Here is a 17,231-nt window from a genome sequence, read left to right as displayed (position 1 = left end):
CAATTTGGGTGGGAAACTTAACCAGAGATGAGGAGACCTGGTGCACCTGCAGAGCCACGTCCTCCATCGATGCTGAATTTTGCCCAGAAACTGGACAATAAGTCACATTTGATTCACGTCACACCAAAATGTTGGGCAACAAGGAAAGTGAGGGGGGCAAATGGACCTGACAATGGGCAAATTTTGGCCAACATTAATTTTTTCTGAGTTGCTTTCAGACAGTTGCCCCAGGGAGACAGAGGTGTCATTTCCTTGGATGTCATCTCAAGGGGGTTTGATCAGTGTGTGGCCCATGGAAGGCTGCAGATACCACAGCAGGATCACTGCAGTGTGGCTGGGGGTTTCAACTAGTGACTTTTTTTACCCAGAATGTGTTTTTGAGCATTCTTTAGGAAAAATGTAATCCTGTTTTGCAGCAGGTGGTGATGGGTTCAGAACAACTCTAGGAAGCTGTGCCGTGTTTTAGTACTCAACCGCCAGGATTGTCACAGACTACTTGGTCAAGTCAACCCTTTTTCCATCACTGATTTGCAAAGCATCCCATTTTTTTTTTTCTTATGCATTTAATATATAAATCACTGGAATCTAACATGGCTTTAACATGTCTGATTTCCAGTGTCTTCTTCGTTTATTTTTCTCCCTGAAAGTGCTTTCTGTACTTCCAAAGACCCTTTTCCCAAACGATTAACACTAGAATTCACATGAGTCTCTTGCTTTACATGCGAGACAAGTTTTCTCTAGGAAAAGGAGGGAATTTCTGTGTTAGGGATAGCACAGGGCCCAGTTTACATTTCCAAATAGATAAAACAGGCACTTTGCTTCATGTAATTTGCAGCTAAGTATCTAATTAAGTAATTGCCCGTTAGTTCAAAGATTGCTTTTTCTGCAACTGTCTTTGAAAAAGTCCTGCCTAAAAACAAGCAGAAAGAGGAAAAAAATTAAAATGTTGCTTTTCTTGCCTGATTGTAATTACTCTTTTTATCTCCCAGAGAATGTAGTGCCCCAGGACTGTGGTGCAGAGGTCCAGAGGTGCATGGGAGCTCCCAGCACTGAGCACATTTAGGAAGTCACTAATATTTGTATAATTAATTGATTTTCAGGCTCCTCCGTGTTGCTCTCTGAAAGCATTTCAAGCTCGACACACAGAAGCTGTTTCTCCGTGAGCAGCTGTGGGGCATTTGGCTGATGGTTTTGACAGCAGAGATGAATTGAGGACGTGGCATCTGCAGTCCTGACCTGGAATTTGAACCCTTTAGTGCCTCTCCCTCCTCCCAGACAGAGAGGGGGGCGGAAGATCTCGGAATCTTCTGATTGCCATCGATCTGATTTTGCTGAGCACTGGCCTCCTATCACGTCTCTGTGTTCCTTGAGAGATGATTTCAATCTGAAAAAAAACCCTGTAAGTATCTTGAGAGCTGGAAATCAGGTGTTCTGATCTAACATTTCTCCAGCATTTAGCCATCGCCTCTACAACCAGCACCTCATTTATAAAAAAGCAAACAAACATGAAGCATAAGGAAAAATGAGATAATGTTGCTGATTTTGAGCCCTGACTTACATGTTTTTTCCTTTCTGATATTTTTATAGGGAAAAGGGAATAGGATCATATTTTTATTTTCTTTTTTTTTTTCCCCCCCCACATCTGTGAGGACTAGACATTTTTTAACAGAGGGGAAAATAAAATAAATTGAGATTTCCAGGTGGTAACGGGGCTGAAAGAAAACATGGATACATAGAAATTCATGTTCATTAGTACTGGCACATATATGGCTCTGTAGAGCTGAAGCTAACCAGGATCAGGGTATAGAGATGAGAACTACACATAATTGAAGCCCTGATTAATTAAAAGCAATATCTTGGTACAGACAATGATGGAGCATCCCTGGGTGGATCTGCACATGTTCCAGTGGATGTGTGCACCAGGCCCTGCTGCCTGTGCTGAGGTGAGGCTTTGTGTGGGGGTAGAAAGGGGTAGAAAAGTGGCTTTGCCAAGAAAGCCAAGCCAAGAGGAGCAGGAAGACACCTCTTCAGCTTCAGGTGTGTTCCTGCACCCAGCACACACATGCCCTGTGCTTCTCTAGGAGCTCCACGCTTGGAACAGCTGCTGGAGGAAGTGTGGGATCAGGAAGGGAATCCTGTGCACACAGGGGAATGTCCTTTACGTGCAGGATCACAAGTAAAACCCTGAAAGAGTAGTGATGGATCCAGCAGCCCTGAGAAGGGCCCACACTTCTTGGAACCACCACTTCATTTTCCTGGAGTCTAATAGTGGTTCTCTAGCGTTAAAAATTGATCAAGTTTCCTTTCCTCCCTCCCTGCCAAAGGCTTTTTTGTTATCTATGTCCAAAATCTCCAGCAGAAACTCCACGATTGGAGCAATTTGGTCCAGTGCCATGAGAAGGGACTGCTCCACACACCTTAGGAAGTACAAAAAAGAGAAAGAAAAGAAGGTAGAGCCCTCTGTGCTGTGCTGGATTGCTCATCAAAGCCAGCTGCCTCCTGTGCTGACTTGAGGACGTGACAGATGTGTGTAGCATTTACAGGTGCAGGGCCTGCATTTCATCAGTCTTTTTTCCATGGATGACCTGGAGAGTGCATTATAAGCAGCTCAGATTTCTTTGGCTAAAGTTCTTTGTTGTGTACACATCCAGGTTAAATCTAAGCAGTATTTCTGATCCATGTAGGCTTCTGACTCGGTTCTGCATCTTTGGTGTTTACAAAATGATCAGAGTTTGAACTCTCCCTGTTCTGTTTCTTAAATGTCAGCAGAAACTTTTTTTTTTTTAAATAAAACAATGCAGCCTTCCCCTGAAATGTTTGTAACCAAGAAACTGCGGCATCACAAGAACATGAGGAAAAACTGGCTGATTAAAACCAGGGTAAGAAATGACAGAGAAAGTGTTTGTCTTTTTTTTTCCTCATTTCAGAATTCACGATGAAGTGACTGGTAAAATGGGACCAGCTGGTTCAGCCCCACTTGGGCTGAATACGAGGTTTAATGTGCTGAAACTACTTCCACTGGCAAACTTTAGTGTGATAATTTAATTTCTCATGTAAAGCACATCCCACAGCATGACTTTTTCCCTACCTCCCTCTCTTTTGACAAAGTAAAGTAAGTTTGGGCCATTGTTGGCTTTCTTTGCCTTGTTTTTTTTTTTTGTTTTTTTTTTTTTGTTTTTTTTTTTTTGTCTTTTTCCTGTCTCTCATTAATATACAAGTGGTATTAAATAGTAATGATGCCAGTGTTGACCTCTGCTGTGCCTTCATGTTTGCTCATTTTTACTTCAAGGAGCAGATGTTTTCTGTCTTTGTTTTCTGTTGCCAAATGGGGACTTTGCCCCTTTAACCTTTGATAAGGTGCTCTAATAGTCTTTGATGGGAGATTTTATCAAAAGCCAAGTAAATCATACCTGCCTGGAAGCTTTTAAACATTCCCATTGTGGTTTACAGCAGTTCAAGAAGGTGCAGTTTCCTCTGTGTTTTTGCAGGCTGTATTTAACCCCTGCATCCAGGTGAGCATCCTCCATGGAGGGAGCACCCGTGGGCAGGGGTCCTGGGGTTTTGCTCCTGGATGATGCTCCAGCACCAGTCCCTTGCCAGCCTCCACCATGAGCAGTCAAACAGGGTGATGTTGCCTTTCAGTGATCCATGGGGTCTGACTAGACTCTCCTGGACCCCATTTTCCATCAGTTGCTGATGTGAGATGGGAAGGGTGGTGTATTCACAGCTGCTGCTGGGGTCTTGGTGCTTGTTCCCTTGCTGTGTGCCCAGTGAGGGGCCCTTGGCTGCTTTTGCACCAGCAGTTAAACACCACTGTGCTCTAAAGCTGCTCTAACCCTTCCTATGAAGAGGCACCTTCACAACCTCTGTCTCTTCCTCATCCCTTTTGCAGCATTTCATACTTTGCTGGTGCACTTGGCCAACCCAAAAGCCCCAAAGGAAACTTCACTTCCCAGTTTCTATTTGGGTTTTTTTTGCCCAGGCACTTACATGGCTTGTACAAACAGCCGCCAGCCCTGGGCTGGGGTGTTGAGGGCTCTACCCAGGGCAGGCAGGCTGAGTTGTACCTCAGGTGGAAACATGCCTGGCTCTGGGAAGCTTTGTGGGCAGTTTGGGAAGGTGGCCTTTTGTGTCTGAGATGTGCCTGTGTGCTCTTCCACAGCCTCTTGAAGTGTTAGGGGTGGCTTCTGCTGAACCCCTCTGGGATTGACACACATCTCTCCAAAACTGCATTGGATTTGGTGTTCCCACCCTGCCTTTGCTCTCGCGGCCTGTCACACCCTTGCTGTGTCACACCTGGGGGACATTTCATTGATCTCCTTTGTTCTGCCAGTCCGGGGCAGCAGGCAGAGCACAGCTGCTCTTTGTTACTGGCCACCACATGGAAAATAAAACAATCACATGGGGCTTGATGATGCAGCAGCCTCTGCCACACTCTTGTCAGTGCCACTGCCTGGCCTATGTGGGAGCCACCTCCTTCCTCTCCAGACCTGGAAGTTCACCTGTGCCAACAACATCTGCCCTGGGGACAAGCCTCGTGCCTTGCATTGCCCACTATAATGCTCCTTGTGTCCTTCTCCCTTTGTAGGGCTTCTTGTCCCTAAGCCACATCCCACCACACTGAGCCTGGGCATCCCCAAACATCTGCCACTTCCTTAGGCAGCAGCCCAGGGCAGAGCTGCTCCTGCAGTGTGGATGGCAGGGGCACAACCCCCCTGGCACCACGGCCTTTGGTCCCAGGCAGAGCCTGTGGTTTTCTGTGCCAAGGTTTTCCCCAAGGCTGGAGCCTATAAATAATCCAGGAGTGTCTCCTCCTGCCCAGCTCTGCACTCTGCTACTTCTCTTTGTTTCAGAACGAGCTGTGTGATTCTGCCAGGCAGACCTGCAGCCACCCCATCCAGGCTCCCTTGAGATGAGCTTCCAACACTGACTTCCCAAATCAGTGTCTGGAGCAATGGGTGCAGCTGAGCTGAGCCAGCGATCCTGTTCCAGCTGCTGGCACTCGCCGAAACATCTGCCTCGCCTGTGCTGTGCTTGTTGATGGAGCTGTGTGCAGCTCCCAGCATGTCATTTGGGAATATAAATTGAGTTCCTCCGAGCTGGAACCACCTGCTTCAGATCATTTCTCTGGCAAGGAGTCTTCTATCTTATTCTCTGTCCAGGATTTTCCTGCTTTCCACTGCTGCCAGCCCTGTGCAATAGCTGAGGGGGGGTTGGGGGTTGGTACTGGTGGGTGGGAATTTAGGTGGATCCACAGGGGAAATGTCCTGCTGCCAAAGCACAGCAGAGTGCAAATGTGCTGTTTAAACCATAGAATTTTAGAATCACAGATTGGTTTGAGTTGGAAGGGACCTTTAAAGTTCATCTAGTCCAAACCCCCTGCCATGGACAGGGACAGCTTTTGATATATTGGGTTGCTCAAGGCCAACCTGGCCGTGAACACTTCCAGGGATAGGGCATCCACAGCATTTTGAGATGCCAGGCACTTGTTGATGCTGAACTAAGGCTGGTTGGATGCACAAGCAGGGAAACAAACAGCTCCCTGGGAAAACAGGTGGCTGTTGTGAGGAGTAGAATGACCTCAGCAAACCTGCTGGCTCTGCCTGCTGGAAACCGGGAGTGTGGGAGTGAAGGATGCTGCTGCTCCCAGCTTCCTTTTTCCCTCCCTAGGGTGACATGCAGTCAGCCCTCCAGGTCTGTCCCTGCCCCTTCTCCTTCTTCTGCCCCAGCAGTATCCATTGGCTGAGTATGTAATTTGGATCCCCTAGACACACCTGAATTGTTGTCTGTCGAAACAGAGCTGAATCCCACCTGGAATTGTGCCAACCAGGCACTTAAAACTTGAGCAAATGGGGAAAAGTGGTTTATATGAGAAAGAGGTGCAACATCAGCAGAGTGGTCTCAGAGCTGCAGGTGAGGTGCCCTGGAAGAGACCAGTGTGCCCAAAGTCACCTCTCATCTCCTCAGGGATAACCACTGTGCAATGGTGTGTTTTCCCCATTGGAAAAGCAAAAATAAACCAAACCCAAGCCCCTAAGCAGGGGGCTGGATGGTTGGATCTCCTTGAAGGGTTGGAGGTGAGTGTGTTGCCATAACAGCCTCACAGCAGAGGAGGCACCAAAATATTTCTCCTGCTCCCAGTCCAGCTAGCAGGGGGAATGAGGATTGCTGAGCTCACAGGCAGTGACTCCCTCAAGAAACTCCTGGAAAGCCCCTGATTTACATGCACCAAGAGATGCAAAGGCTGTTTCAATGGAGTGATGGATCCTTGGAGCTGCCAGGAGGTGAGGCCCCTCTGGTGGGACTGCTGGAATGTGGGGGTGGATGGAGGAGGCTGTCAGGGCTCCCCATATCTCTGTACCCCCAAACACAGCCCTGCACTCAGCAGATGCACCTGGCAATAGTGGGAAGTACTGTAATGTGGTGCTCCACATTCTCCTAAAGGGCTTTCCCCCAGCATTTAAAAATAAAAACCACAAAATCACACCGGGAGAGAAGTGATCACACATTAAGTCTTCCCATTTCTCCATTATTTTTCTCATTCCCTGCATCCCGCTGCTCCTCTTGAGTGTGTTTTCCCAGGATTTGTGCCCAGCATTGGCATTAAGTAAACTCTCCACAGCAGCCTCTGCCTTTGCAGGATCTCACGCTTGGACAGCGGGATAAGGCTGTGGAAAGGGGCAAACGCTCGGAGCGGCCTGGGGGTCCCTGGGGAGAGACATCCCTCCAGGTAAGGTATTTATTTCCCTGTGCAGACGGGAAGGCAAAGCCGCCTGATGGGCAGCGCCTAGGGGAAGCAAAGAGGAGCAGACAGCCCCCGTGCCGCCTGCTTTGATTTCCAGAAAGGCAATTAGCACCCGCCCGATGCAACTCCATTCCAGAGAGCAAAGCAGCAGGAAATAGCTGCTCTTCCCAAATGCAAAGCGTTGCCCCAAGCCCCGTCTGCTCCCAGCTTGAGTGATCCCTGTGGAGCCTAAGGAGTCACAGCAGAGCCAAGTCTGAGCTTTGTGTTTAACTCAGTTTTTGATTTAATCCAAGCTGCAGAACTACATCTCACTATGACCAATAAATATCCTTAGCACATCCATATATCTCGACTGTAACTGATGGGTCAGGGAATAAATGTGTGATCCAAAAAATGGGGTTTCTATGCTTTGCTTTAGGGTTAGTTTGATCAGGGTGGCTCTGCAAAAGCTGCTGTGAGTGTGGGAGCATGAGGAGTGAAGGCAGGAGGGGTGGATCAGCAGCAGAGGAACACAGAGAGCTGGGGCTGGTTTGCTTGTGCCACTGAAACTGCCACCAAACATCAGCTTCATGTGCTCCTCTTGACATTGAGCAGGTAACACTGGGGCCAAAGCAGTGAGCCCTTCCCATTTCTAGAAGTTTGGACAAAATCTATAGCCACTGGAATGTCTCTTGTTCATGGAGTCACAGAATGGTTTGGGTTGGAAGGTGCCTTTAGAAGTCACCTGGTCCAAATCCCCTGCCATGAACAGGGACATCTTCAACTAAATCAGGTTATTCAGAGCCCCAACAAACCTGACAGTGAATGTTTCAGGGATGGGGCATGTACCACCTCTCTGGGCAACATCTAGTGTTTCATCACTTTCATTGTAAAAAAAAATCTGCCTTCTATAGAGTCTACCATCCCCAAGGTGATCTTTGTGGTCCACAACACAGGTGGTCATGGTGGTCCTGCACTGCTGGTGGTGCCATCTTGCATTGCACCCTCAGGATCCCACCCGGGTGGGACCATTGGCACGACTGGGATGGGCAGGGCTTGCTCATTTTCCAAGGGAATTCCCACTCTCAGGAGATGCCTGCAGTGCTCACAAGAGTCCAAGTATCTCATTGAGTCGACCGCTCCTAGAAGCAAATACTGTGTGCAGTTTTGGGAACCACAATATGAGAAAGATGTTAACCTATTAGAGAGTGTGCAAAGGAGGGCCATGAGGATGATGAAGGGTCTGCAGGGGGAAACTGTAGGTGTAGGGGCTGAGATCACTTGGTTTGTTCAGCCTGGAGAAAGTTGAGACTGAGGAGAGACCTCATTGTGCTCTTCAGCATCCTCATGAGGGGAAGAGGAAGGGCAGGCACTGAACTCTTCTCTGTGGTGACCAGTGACAGCACTGAGGGAATGGCCTGAAGTTGTGTAAGGGGAGGTTAGGCTGGATAACAGAAAAAGGTTTTTCACTCAGAGGGTGGTTGGGCACTGGACCAGGCTGTGCAGGGCAGTGGTCACAGCACCAATCCTGACAGAGTTCAAGAAGTGTTTGGACAGTGCTCTCAGGTACATGGTGTGACTCTTGGGGTGTCCTGTGCAGGGCATGGAGCTGGACTTGATAATCCTTGTGAGCCCCTTCTAACTCAGCATATTCTGTGATAATATTTTAGAGGTGATCTTGAAGAAGGGACAATATTCCAGTGAATTATAGACCGAGGAGGCACAGTTCGGGGTAGAAAATTGCTTATAAGTTCAGCCATTTAAGATATCAGCATTAGTTTTGCTTCTAAAACTTCCCAAGTGTGAGCAAGAATCACCTCACCCACCCACACTCACTAAATATTTAGTCATTTTTAACAAGTTAAACAAAGCCCTTTGATTGGATTTATGCTAATGGCTCCTCCGTAGGCATTTCTGATTCATTTACATTTCATTTTAAAATTGCCTGTGTACACTGCTGATTCTCACCAACACCATTAGCAGATAAAAGGAACAAGTAACGGGTCACAGACGCCACAAGATGGCAATAGTTGAAGAGCAATTTGTTTCTGGAGGAAGAGATCCGGGGTTCGGCAGCCAACCCTCCCTGGGAGGGCAGCGCTGCTGTGCATTAACCTTGGCATTTGCAGAGGGGCCCGTGGCCGACCAAAGCAAAGAGGTTCGTGCTTAGGGTGAGTGGGTTCACCTCCTCCCCCCCTCGGAGGAGGACGGAGAACATGGGAGAGCTGCTCAAGGTCGGCCCAACACTGTTCTGCCTCCCGGTTTCAAGGACCAAAACTTGCAGCGTGAAGCAGAGAGGGTTTGCACGCCCAGCACGGAGCCTCTGAGCCCTGGAGGTTGGGTTTTGCTGGGTCAGAGCTTCTCGGGGGCGTTGCTGTGCCAGTATCCTCTGTGCACCTACAGCACCTGATTTGCCAGGTCAGGAGAAGAGGGCTCAGCCCCACAGCACCCCTAGATCCAGCACAGAGATGTTTCAGTGGTCTCTGACTCTGTGACAGGGATAAAATCCGGGTGAGACAGGTTGCCACCTGATTACTCTTCAAATAGTGTTAGATCCTGTATGACCTACAAGCCACAGCAATGGGGTTCAGGGCTTCTGTAAGGGTTTTGATATGGTCATTCCCCATCATTTTGGCCTCTAGATGGAGAGGTATGAGTTTGATGGAGGGGCTGTTAGATGGATAAGGAACTGGCTAGATGGTTGTGTCCAAACGTTTCATGTCCATATGAAAACCAGTGAGGAGAGGTGTTCCTTAAGGACTTGTACCAAAACTATTTAATATTGTCATCAGCAAATCAGGCAGTGGTTTCTGGAGCACCCTCAGCAGGTTTCCAGATAACACCAGGCTGAGTGGTTGCTGCTGATGTGCTGGAGGGAAGGGATGCCATCCAGAGGGACTTGCACAGGCTTGAGGAGTGGGTCTGTGTGAACTTTATGAGGTTCAACAAGGCCAAGTGCAAGGTCTGGCATCTGGGTCAGGGCAATCCCCAGTGACACCATCCCACTGGGATGAGGCAGGAATCCCCACTGCTCCAAGGCCTCCCCAAAGGGACTTTAAATGAGAGATGGGAGATGATGAATCATGCTCAGTAAAAGGCAGCAAAGGAGCAACATGGTAGCTTATTTGTAATGAATGTTAAATGTAAAATCTCTGTTAATGCACTGGGGTCTGGCACTCTGTGCTGTCCAGGTGATGAAGCTGGGAACATGATGCCCTGATGAGCAGAGGATCTAGGAGGTGGTTTTCTTGCAGCAGCACTCCATCTCTGTGGGATGCAGCACATCCACTGCCATTCCTTGGGAACTGGCAGCAGCACCTGGGTGTGCAGGGTAGCCATGGGCTGCTCAGGAGTCTCTGTCTGTGTTTTATCCCCAGGGTAAAGAGTGAAGGCAGCAGGACCCCCAAGCAGGATGGGACTACATGGTGTCAGATCACATGTGCTACCCTGCACCAGAGAGACAGGAAGGACAAACCCACAGCAAGTCATCAGGTGTCACTGATGCTGTTCTGTTGTCCAGCCAGACTGTGGTGGTTGGGCAGATTTTATGCAGGCAAATGTTACTTCTAACCCTGAGGCAAACCCCATTCCATGCAGGGTATCCAGCTCAGTCATGGCTCTCCTTACAGCACCAGGGCAGTACGTGCAGGGCAGATGGGGATGCAGGAAGTGGATTCCCCTCTGGTGCTGCCAGCAGCAGGCCAGGGAGGTGGAGGTCTGTCAATTTTGAGAATGGATCCATGACCAGGAAAATGTCAAGAAAACAAAGGGTGGATGATGTCAGCATTCTCACCAGCCAAAAAGTGAGAGAGGGCCTACCACAGCTGTGTCAGGAGGGATGTGGCACTGAGGGCAGTGCAGGAACTCAGGAAAAGGGAAATCAGGAGGGAGCAGAGGTCCAGCTAAGAGCAGAGCAGTTCACACACACACACACCCTGTGCTGTGATGAATGGAGACATGAGATACAGTTGGTGAATCCTGAAATCTCTCGGGATTAAATGATTACATTAATCTTTGCTTTCTCTAAGCTGTGGTAATGGCAGTAGCCACGTGCTGGTTCCAGTCCAGATCCATCCCTGCTAACTTCCTGGTGACTGGCTGGGGAGCTGGCATGGGCTCACACTGTCCTGACATGCAAATAGCCCCCTCATCCTTCTCTACCCCTTTTGACCTGATGTCTCCAGGGCACTGCTGGGCATGGGTCAAAAGCAGAGCAGGGATCCTGTGGTGTGGGAGCATTGCTGCCAGCGAGGTTTTTTAAAGTCTCCTCGACTGATTTCCTTTGCTGGAGTGCACATAGAGAGTCCATATGATTTGCTGAACCATCCTGGGTCAGGAAAGGTCCTCCAGGCCACCTGAGGGTCAGTGGATGGCAGAACTATGTGGGTTGGCCTTTTCCATCCACCCTGACCTGTCCAGGCATTGCCTGAAAATGACATTTCTCCTGTGTGTGCAGGTGATGGACATGGCCAGGGCACATCTCTGCCCGTGGTGATGGTTGCCACCCCAAGTTGGCCCTGTGGCCAGGCAGGAGCCAAGGGCCACCATGGTACTCTCACCTGTGTGGCACTTGCTGGGCAGAGGTGGATGAAGCTCTTCACCCCAAGCATGTTGGTAGCTTCAGGGGCAGCTGTGGCATTGTGAACACTTTAACATGAAGTTGTGTTGGATTCCTCTATACCTCTGAGGATCTGGGTGGAGGAAGGAATTGGTGCTGAAAAACAAGGGGTATGTCCCTCCCATTTCCAAATTTCCCCACTATTAGCTATTTTCTGCCCTTGTTATCAGCTGGGTGTAACAACATATGCATGGAGGGTGGGGAAAAAGCTGATGGAATTGTTTCAGCTTTTTTAAAAAACCCAGAACTGATGTTTACACACCGGAGCTAAATTATTTATACACATAATGTTATAGGTTTCACATCGGTGGCTTTTATTAGCAGTCGGCGGATGAGAAATCATACCTGACCTACTTGTACAAACCCCTCTCGTGCCTCTCTGCAGTGACAGTGTGGCAGGAAGGAGGGAAGGTGCTCACCCCAGCCCAGCTGTGGGGCTGCTCAAGCAGTGGGAGAGCCAGTGGAGGGAGAAGAGTTATCTCAGCACCTCCTACAAGGCATTTTGATGTTTTAGATTTGGGGGAGAACAGGCACAATGGGGTTATTTTTGAAAAGTCTTGCAAAATGCTGGCAACATCTGTTTCTCTAGAAGGATGTGGCCCCATGGGTTTTTTCCTAGGACTGTGCTCCCCTCCCTTTCCCAGCGAAGGAGAAATGTGCTTCCCAGCAAGGCCTCAGCAGAGGGTAGGCTTTTTGGGGAAAAGGTTTCTCTAGAGGAGGGGTGGCTGCAGCAGGACCACCCATCCCCAAACCACTCTGATGTGACAGTGTGTCTCCCCTGAAAGACTCAGCCAGCCGTTTCTAAACCAACATGTCACAGGCACTTGAGATGACTTTCTTCTTGTCTCGCAATTAATGCATTTTTTATAAAGCCCAGGCTCCAGTTTCCTTTCATGTTACCAGGAGGATATCCTTTTTCCTCTTCAGCTTCAGAAGGATTTTTTTCACCCAAAGTATTAATCTCCAGTGTCCTGTACACAGGACAGAGGGATGCACTGGCTGAGTGGGGCAGCAAGGAAGCAGGAGCGTGGCTGGAGCTCAGGTGTGGGTGCTGGCAGTGCCATTTGCTCCATCCCAAAGCTTGTTTCAACAGGTGAACCTGCAGCCTGGCAGCAGCACGTGCTGATGACTCTGCAGCACAGATGAGATTTAGTGCCATGCAGATCGCAGCACACAGGAACATTTCTTGCTCATAATTGTACCTTAAACACAATTTAAGGTGCTCCACTTAAATGTTACAAGCAACAGTGTATTAACCTGGTCCCTGTTTTAAAAAACACAAGCCAAACAAAGCCACGCTTTAACATCCTGGCCTGGATGTTAAATACACAGCAATACTGTGACCAGCAGGACCAAGACAGTGATTGTCTCCCTGAACTTGGCACTGGTAAGGCCACACCTTGAATCCTGGGGACACTTTTGAGTTCCCCACTACAACAAAGACATTGAGGTGCTGCAGCGTGTCCAGAGAAGGGCAACAGAGCTGGAGCACAAGTCTGAGGAGTATCTGAGGGAGCTGGGGAGGGCTCAGCCCAGAGAAAAGGAGACATTAGAGTGCTGTTTCAGTAATTAAAGAAGGCTTGTAAGAAAGATAGAGGAGGGACTTTTTACTAGAGCCTGTAGGGGACAGGACAAGGGGCAACAGTTTTAAACTAAAAGAGGGCTAGATTTACATTACATATTAAGAAAAACGAATTTACATTGAGGTTGGTGAGGCTCTGTAACAGGTTGCCTAGAGAAGCTGTGGATGCTCAATCCCTGGAAGTGTTTAAGACCAGTTTGGACGGGTGTTTTAGCCCAAGGAGTAAATTAGACTTCAACAGCAGAGAAGCATCAGTGACACCCAACGACTTGCTGTGGATTTGTTCTTTCTGTCCCTCTGGTGCAGGGTAGCACATGTGATCTGACACCATGTAGTCCCATCCTGCCTGGGGGTCCTGCTGCCTTCACTCTTTATCCCGGGGATAAAACACATCCAACTTCACCTTGTGCAAGACGCTCCTGTCCATGGCAGGGGTTGGAGCTTTAAACATCCCTTCTCACCTAAGCTATGCTGTGATCTGTGACCCAGATGCTCTTTCAGCACCCCACAGAGGGGAGGGCTGGCAGCGGCCCCTGTCACACCACACGGGTGCAGGACATGCACCAGGCTTCAGCTGGTCTGGGCAGCCACTGAAATGTGAAGGAAGCTCTCGCATTGGGACTTTTTACCAGCAGTGTCTCCATGGTGCTCCTTGTGTAAAGCCAAAAAGGTGTGGTGAGCTGCTGCTTCACTTCACTTCACTGGCTCCTTGGAATTGATGGAAGATTACCGGGAACATGTTTTCGCAGAAAGTATTTTCTAAGGCTAAACATTTGATGAGGGTGTGATAATGAATTACCAAGCATATATCTTTGCAGCTACTTCAACCTATGAGTATTGGTTTGTCCTTCCTGTGTGTTGTTTCCATAGAAGCAGAGCTTAACCTTTTAAGTGCAGATTATAAAGGCACCTAATTCAATTAAAATTAGACTTCAAGCATATCAGTACTTAATACTCAAGAGTTATTGTGTGATTGGATATAGATGTTGTTGTGATTGGCAAGGCAGCGTGGTTTCTGGCTGAACCAGCTGGAAAAACAGTATTGTGGTGGTAACTTTCAGGGTTTTCCTATGTGTAGTCCACTGGTGGCAAAGTAATTACTCTAAAATACAGGAATCCAGCATAGAACACAGGAACGCACACGCAATTAAAGTTATTTATTGTAGGTTTTCTTTTCTGAACTGACAAAGAGGATTTCCCAGAGATCGGTAACACAACACAATGTTATACACCATTTCACAACTAGTCCCTTGTCGCTTTATTAAGAACATAGTAATTTAAAAATATCTAAATATTTACATATTAATAAAACATATATACAGAAGATTGAGACATTTTTACCTAAATATGGAATGATTTTTTTTTCTTCTCTCTAATAAACCCTATAAAAAGATTTCTGAAGAAAGTCTGAACAGTAGTCACAGTAAGTAAACACAAATGCAATCTTCCAAATTTACAAAACGCTGATTTCATTGTTGAGGGGTTACGACACAACGGACTGGTGCTCCCTGCCCAATGCAGGCAACTCCAAGCCATGAAGGAAGGAAAGACTCAAAATTTAAGGTTTGCAGTGCACATTCAATCTATTCCACAGTTTCAGAGAGAACATGGTCATTCCTAAAAGTCCATGGAAGGTGGGTGGGGAACAGCTGGGAGCCTGGTTTCTCAGGTGCCAAGAGAACAAACTATTCATGTTGGCTTCGGTGTCATTTGTGGGTATTCTGTGACACTTGAGAAACAGGCTTTAGGATTGTTAAAAAAAGAGGTTGAATATTTTGAAAACCATCCCACTCTGTAATAGCACTTCTGTTGAGACACTCAAAGGCCAAATAGTTTAAAAAAAAAAAAGTACCTAAGGTAAGATACACACAGGGAAAGGAAACACAATGGCAAAGGCTCTAGTAAGCTCTCCCTTGAATTGCAGGAAACGTGCTCAAACTGCCTGGTGATCAATAGGTGTTGCAGGTAAGACCTTCCAGATTTCTTTGCAACATTTTTAAAGTGAATTTAGTGCTGATGAAAGGTGCAGAAATGAAGGTTTGCAGGGAGGGCTGCACATGGTTTTACCTTAGTCCTGACCCAAAAGGACCGACCCTTTCGGTGTCTAAGAGCGTAGTGCAATTTCTTGATCAATTCACTTGTCTTAACTGCTGAGATATCAATACAATGCCAGTTGAAAGGTGACTTGGTTTTTTTAAATAGGTGAGTATTGTTGCCAAGGATAGTGGCTGAAAAATCACAGTGAGCAGACCCTCTTCTTGGAAAACAGAAAATTAATACATTTTGAGATTGAGGTGGTGGAGCAGGCTGGGGGCAACAGTGAGGGGAAAATGACCATTTCCAGCAATCTGCACTACAAAGATGCTCCAGAGCCATCCCACTAGGACCACGTAGGGGAAATTGTTTGAGGAATAGCTTCTCCTTGCTATAACTAGGAACCTGGGCACTGCTGGGAGAAATCCTGCTTTAATTCCTCCTAAACTCAGGAAGGATTTTTAAATCAGAGCTGTGTGTGACTGATCATTGGTACCACAGCAGCCAGGAAAGGAAAAGTGGGTCTGCAGAAGCAAAGAGCTTCACCAAGTCGGATGCTCATTAAACCCCCAGGGTCCATGGTGGAGAGAGAGGCCACCGTGGTCCCTGGGGATGGGAAGAGTCACAACTTCTGTGTGGTTTAAAATGAAACAGTGCTGGCAAGCATACAAACATGTGGAAAAATACAGTCATGGAGGATAAACACAGGTAAGAGAATGACCTCAGAGTGGATACCCTGCTAATTCAGTAATGCACTGGATGCAGAGGGAAATCATCTTGAATTAAGATGAAGAACAGTGAAGCGATCTGGTGGTTTCATTATTTGAGGTTACATGGAAAACGCATGGAAAAAACATAGACTTGTAAGAAAAACTGTATGGATGCCCATGTCTTGTGGTACACTGAAGTTCTCGTGCTGAGCTTGCAGGAACATTACTCAAAGGAGAGGATGTTTCTATCCGCTAAGAACACTGATGCAGGATGTGAAATTCAAACTGAAAAATCTGGGTTTGCATCTATCAGATGGTCTGTTGTGGTGTCGAAAAGGTTACCTGAAGGGAGAAAAAGTTTGAAGGGATCAATTAAAAAAAAGTAAGAATTTAATTTATCAGTAATTTGCAGCAAAAAACACAACAACAGTATTTTAGAATTATGGAAATTACGTATTTGAGTTTTAACTTTAATTAGTGATGGGACTGAACTGCTGGTGTGCACACAGGCAGTGCTGCTGAATACCATTTAGAGTAAAGCTCAACTGGCTAAAGAAAAGCAAATTAAATAGATTTTTTGAATACAAAATTTGCCAGCCAAGTTTTCCACACAACATACAGTGCAGCCCACTTCAGATGTAAAGCACTCCATTAGTCTTCAGCACAAACTGCACTGCAACGCTCACCCCTTTGAAGTTTCTGTTCTGAAGAAGTGAAAAAAGCACCCCATGAATTTTAAACCTTGAGTACATACTTTGGGATCTTATTTGGTAGAAAACCCCACCACTCCACAGCAGTCTAAATGCATATAGGAGGAAAAAAAAATATATATATATATATACACACACCCTTATAAAAGGTGCACTGTATGATTATATGCCATCTTTTTTAAAGCACTTAAAGAATGTGCTTTTTCTAAACAGAACAATGAAAAGATGGACAGAAGAATTACGACGAGAGCACTAAGAACACAGGGCAAAGAGAAGACAGACATCAATCAGCCTGAGACGCAAATACACCCCAATGAAAAGGGAAGACTCATACAATCATGCATTGAAAGGATAAAGATTTATATTACAATAAAGGATTTATATTTAAGGTTTCAGAAAAGGTTTTTCTTTTTTTTCTTTCCCAAGTTTCATTTTCTTGATATTGTATTTCAAGAGAAAAGAAGACAACCTATATAGAATTGGATTGTTGCTGTTTTCTTATCATCCGTTTCTTTACCAAGAGATTGCTCTCATCTTTTCACAAAGCTATATCACCCCTAGACCTGAGGATTGGGATGTTAGTGTTTCAGCTTCCGTTAGGGATATCAAAATTCTTTCTCATCTTGGAATTAACCCCAGTGTGGAGAAACTACATAAACTCTCAGCATGGCTGTGGTCCAGAGCAGGAGTAAGGAGTGCTACCTCATGGTCCTATACCTGCCTACACCTTTCCGATCCAATTTACAAGATGAGGATTCAAGAAAAGGGTGTAGCAGCTGGCTTACATTTGTTCTCACATGCAGAATTTATGGGTTATGCCTTCCTTTTGTTTTTCTTTTAAACCACAAAATCC

At 46.8% G+C, this 17,231-nt stretch overlaps 1 protein-coding gene across 2 annotated transcripts in view; it reads right to left on the bottom strand.

The window, feature by feature from the left end:
* Positions 1-14,073: 14,073 nt before the first annotated feature.
* BEND7 (BEN domain containing 7) overlaps positions 14,074-17,231 on the bottom strand; it is a 46,838-nt gene continuing 43,680 nt past the window's right edge. For both annotated transcript variants that reach the window (XM_083859689.1, XM_083859690.1), the window contains one exon: positions 14,074-16,010. In XM_083859689.1, coding sequence (XP_083715815.1) covers positions 15,949-16,010 — 62 coding nt within the window. In that variant the 3' untranslated portion in view covers positions 14,074-15,948. The remainder of the gene's footprint in view (positions 16,011-17,231) is intronic.

This window comes from Zosterops lateralis (assembly GCF_965231275.1).
Source record: "Zosterops lateralis genome assembly, chromosome: 4".
NCBI classification, from domain to species: Eukaryota; Metazoa; Chordata; class Aves; order Passeriformes; family Zosteropidae; genus Zosterops; species Zosterops lateralis.
Note: the sequence above shows the minus strand (reverse complement) of the source record. Positions and strands in the feature narration are given on the sequence as shown.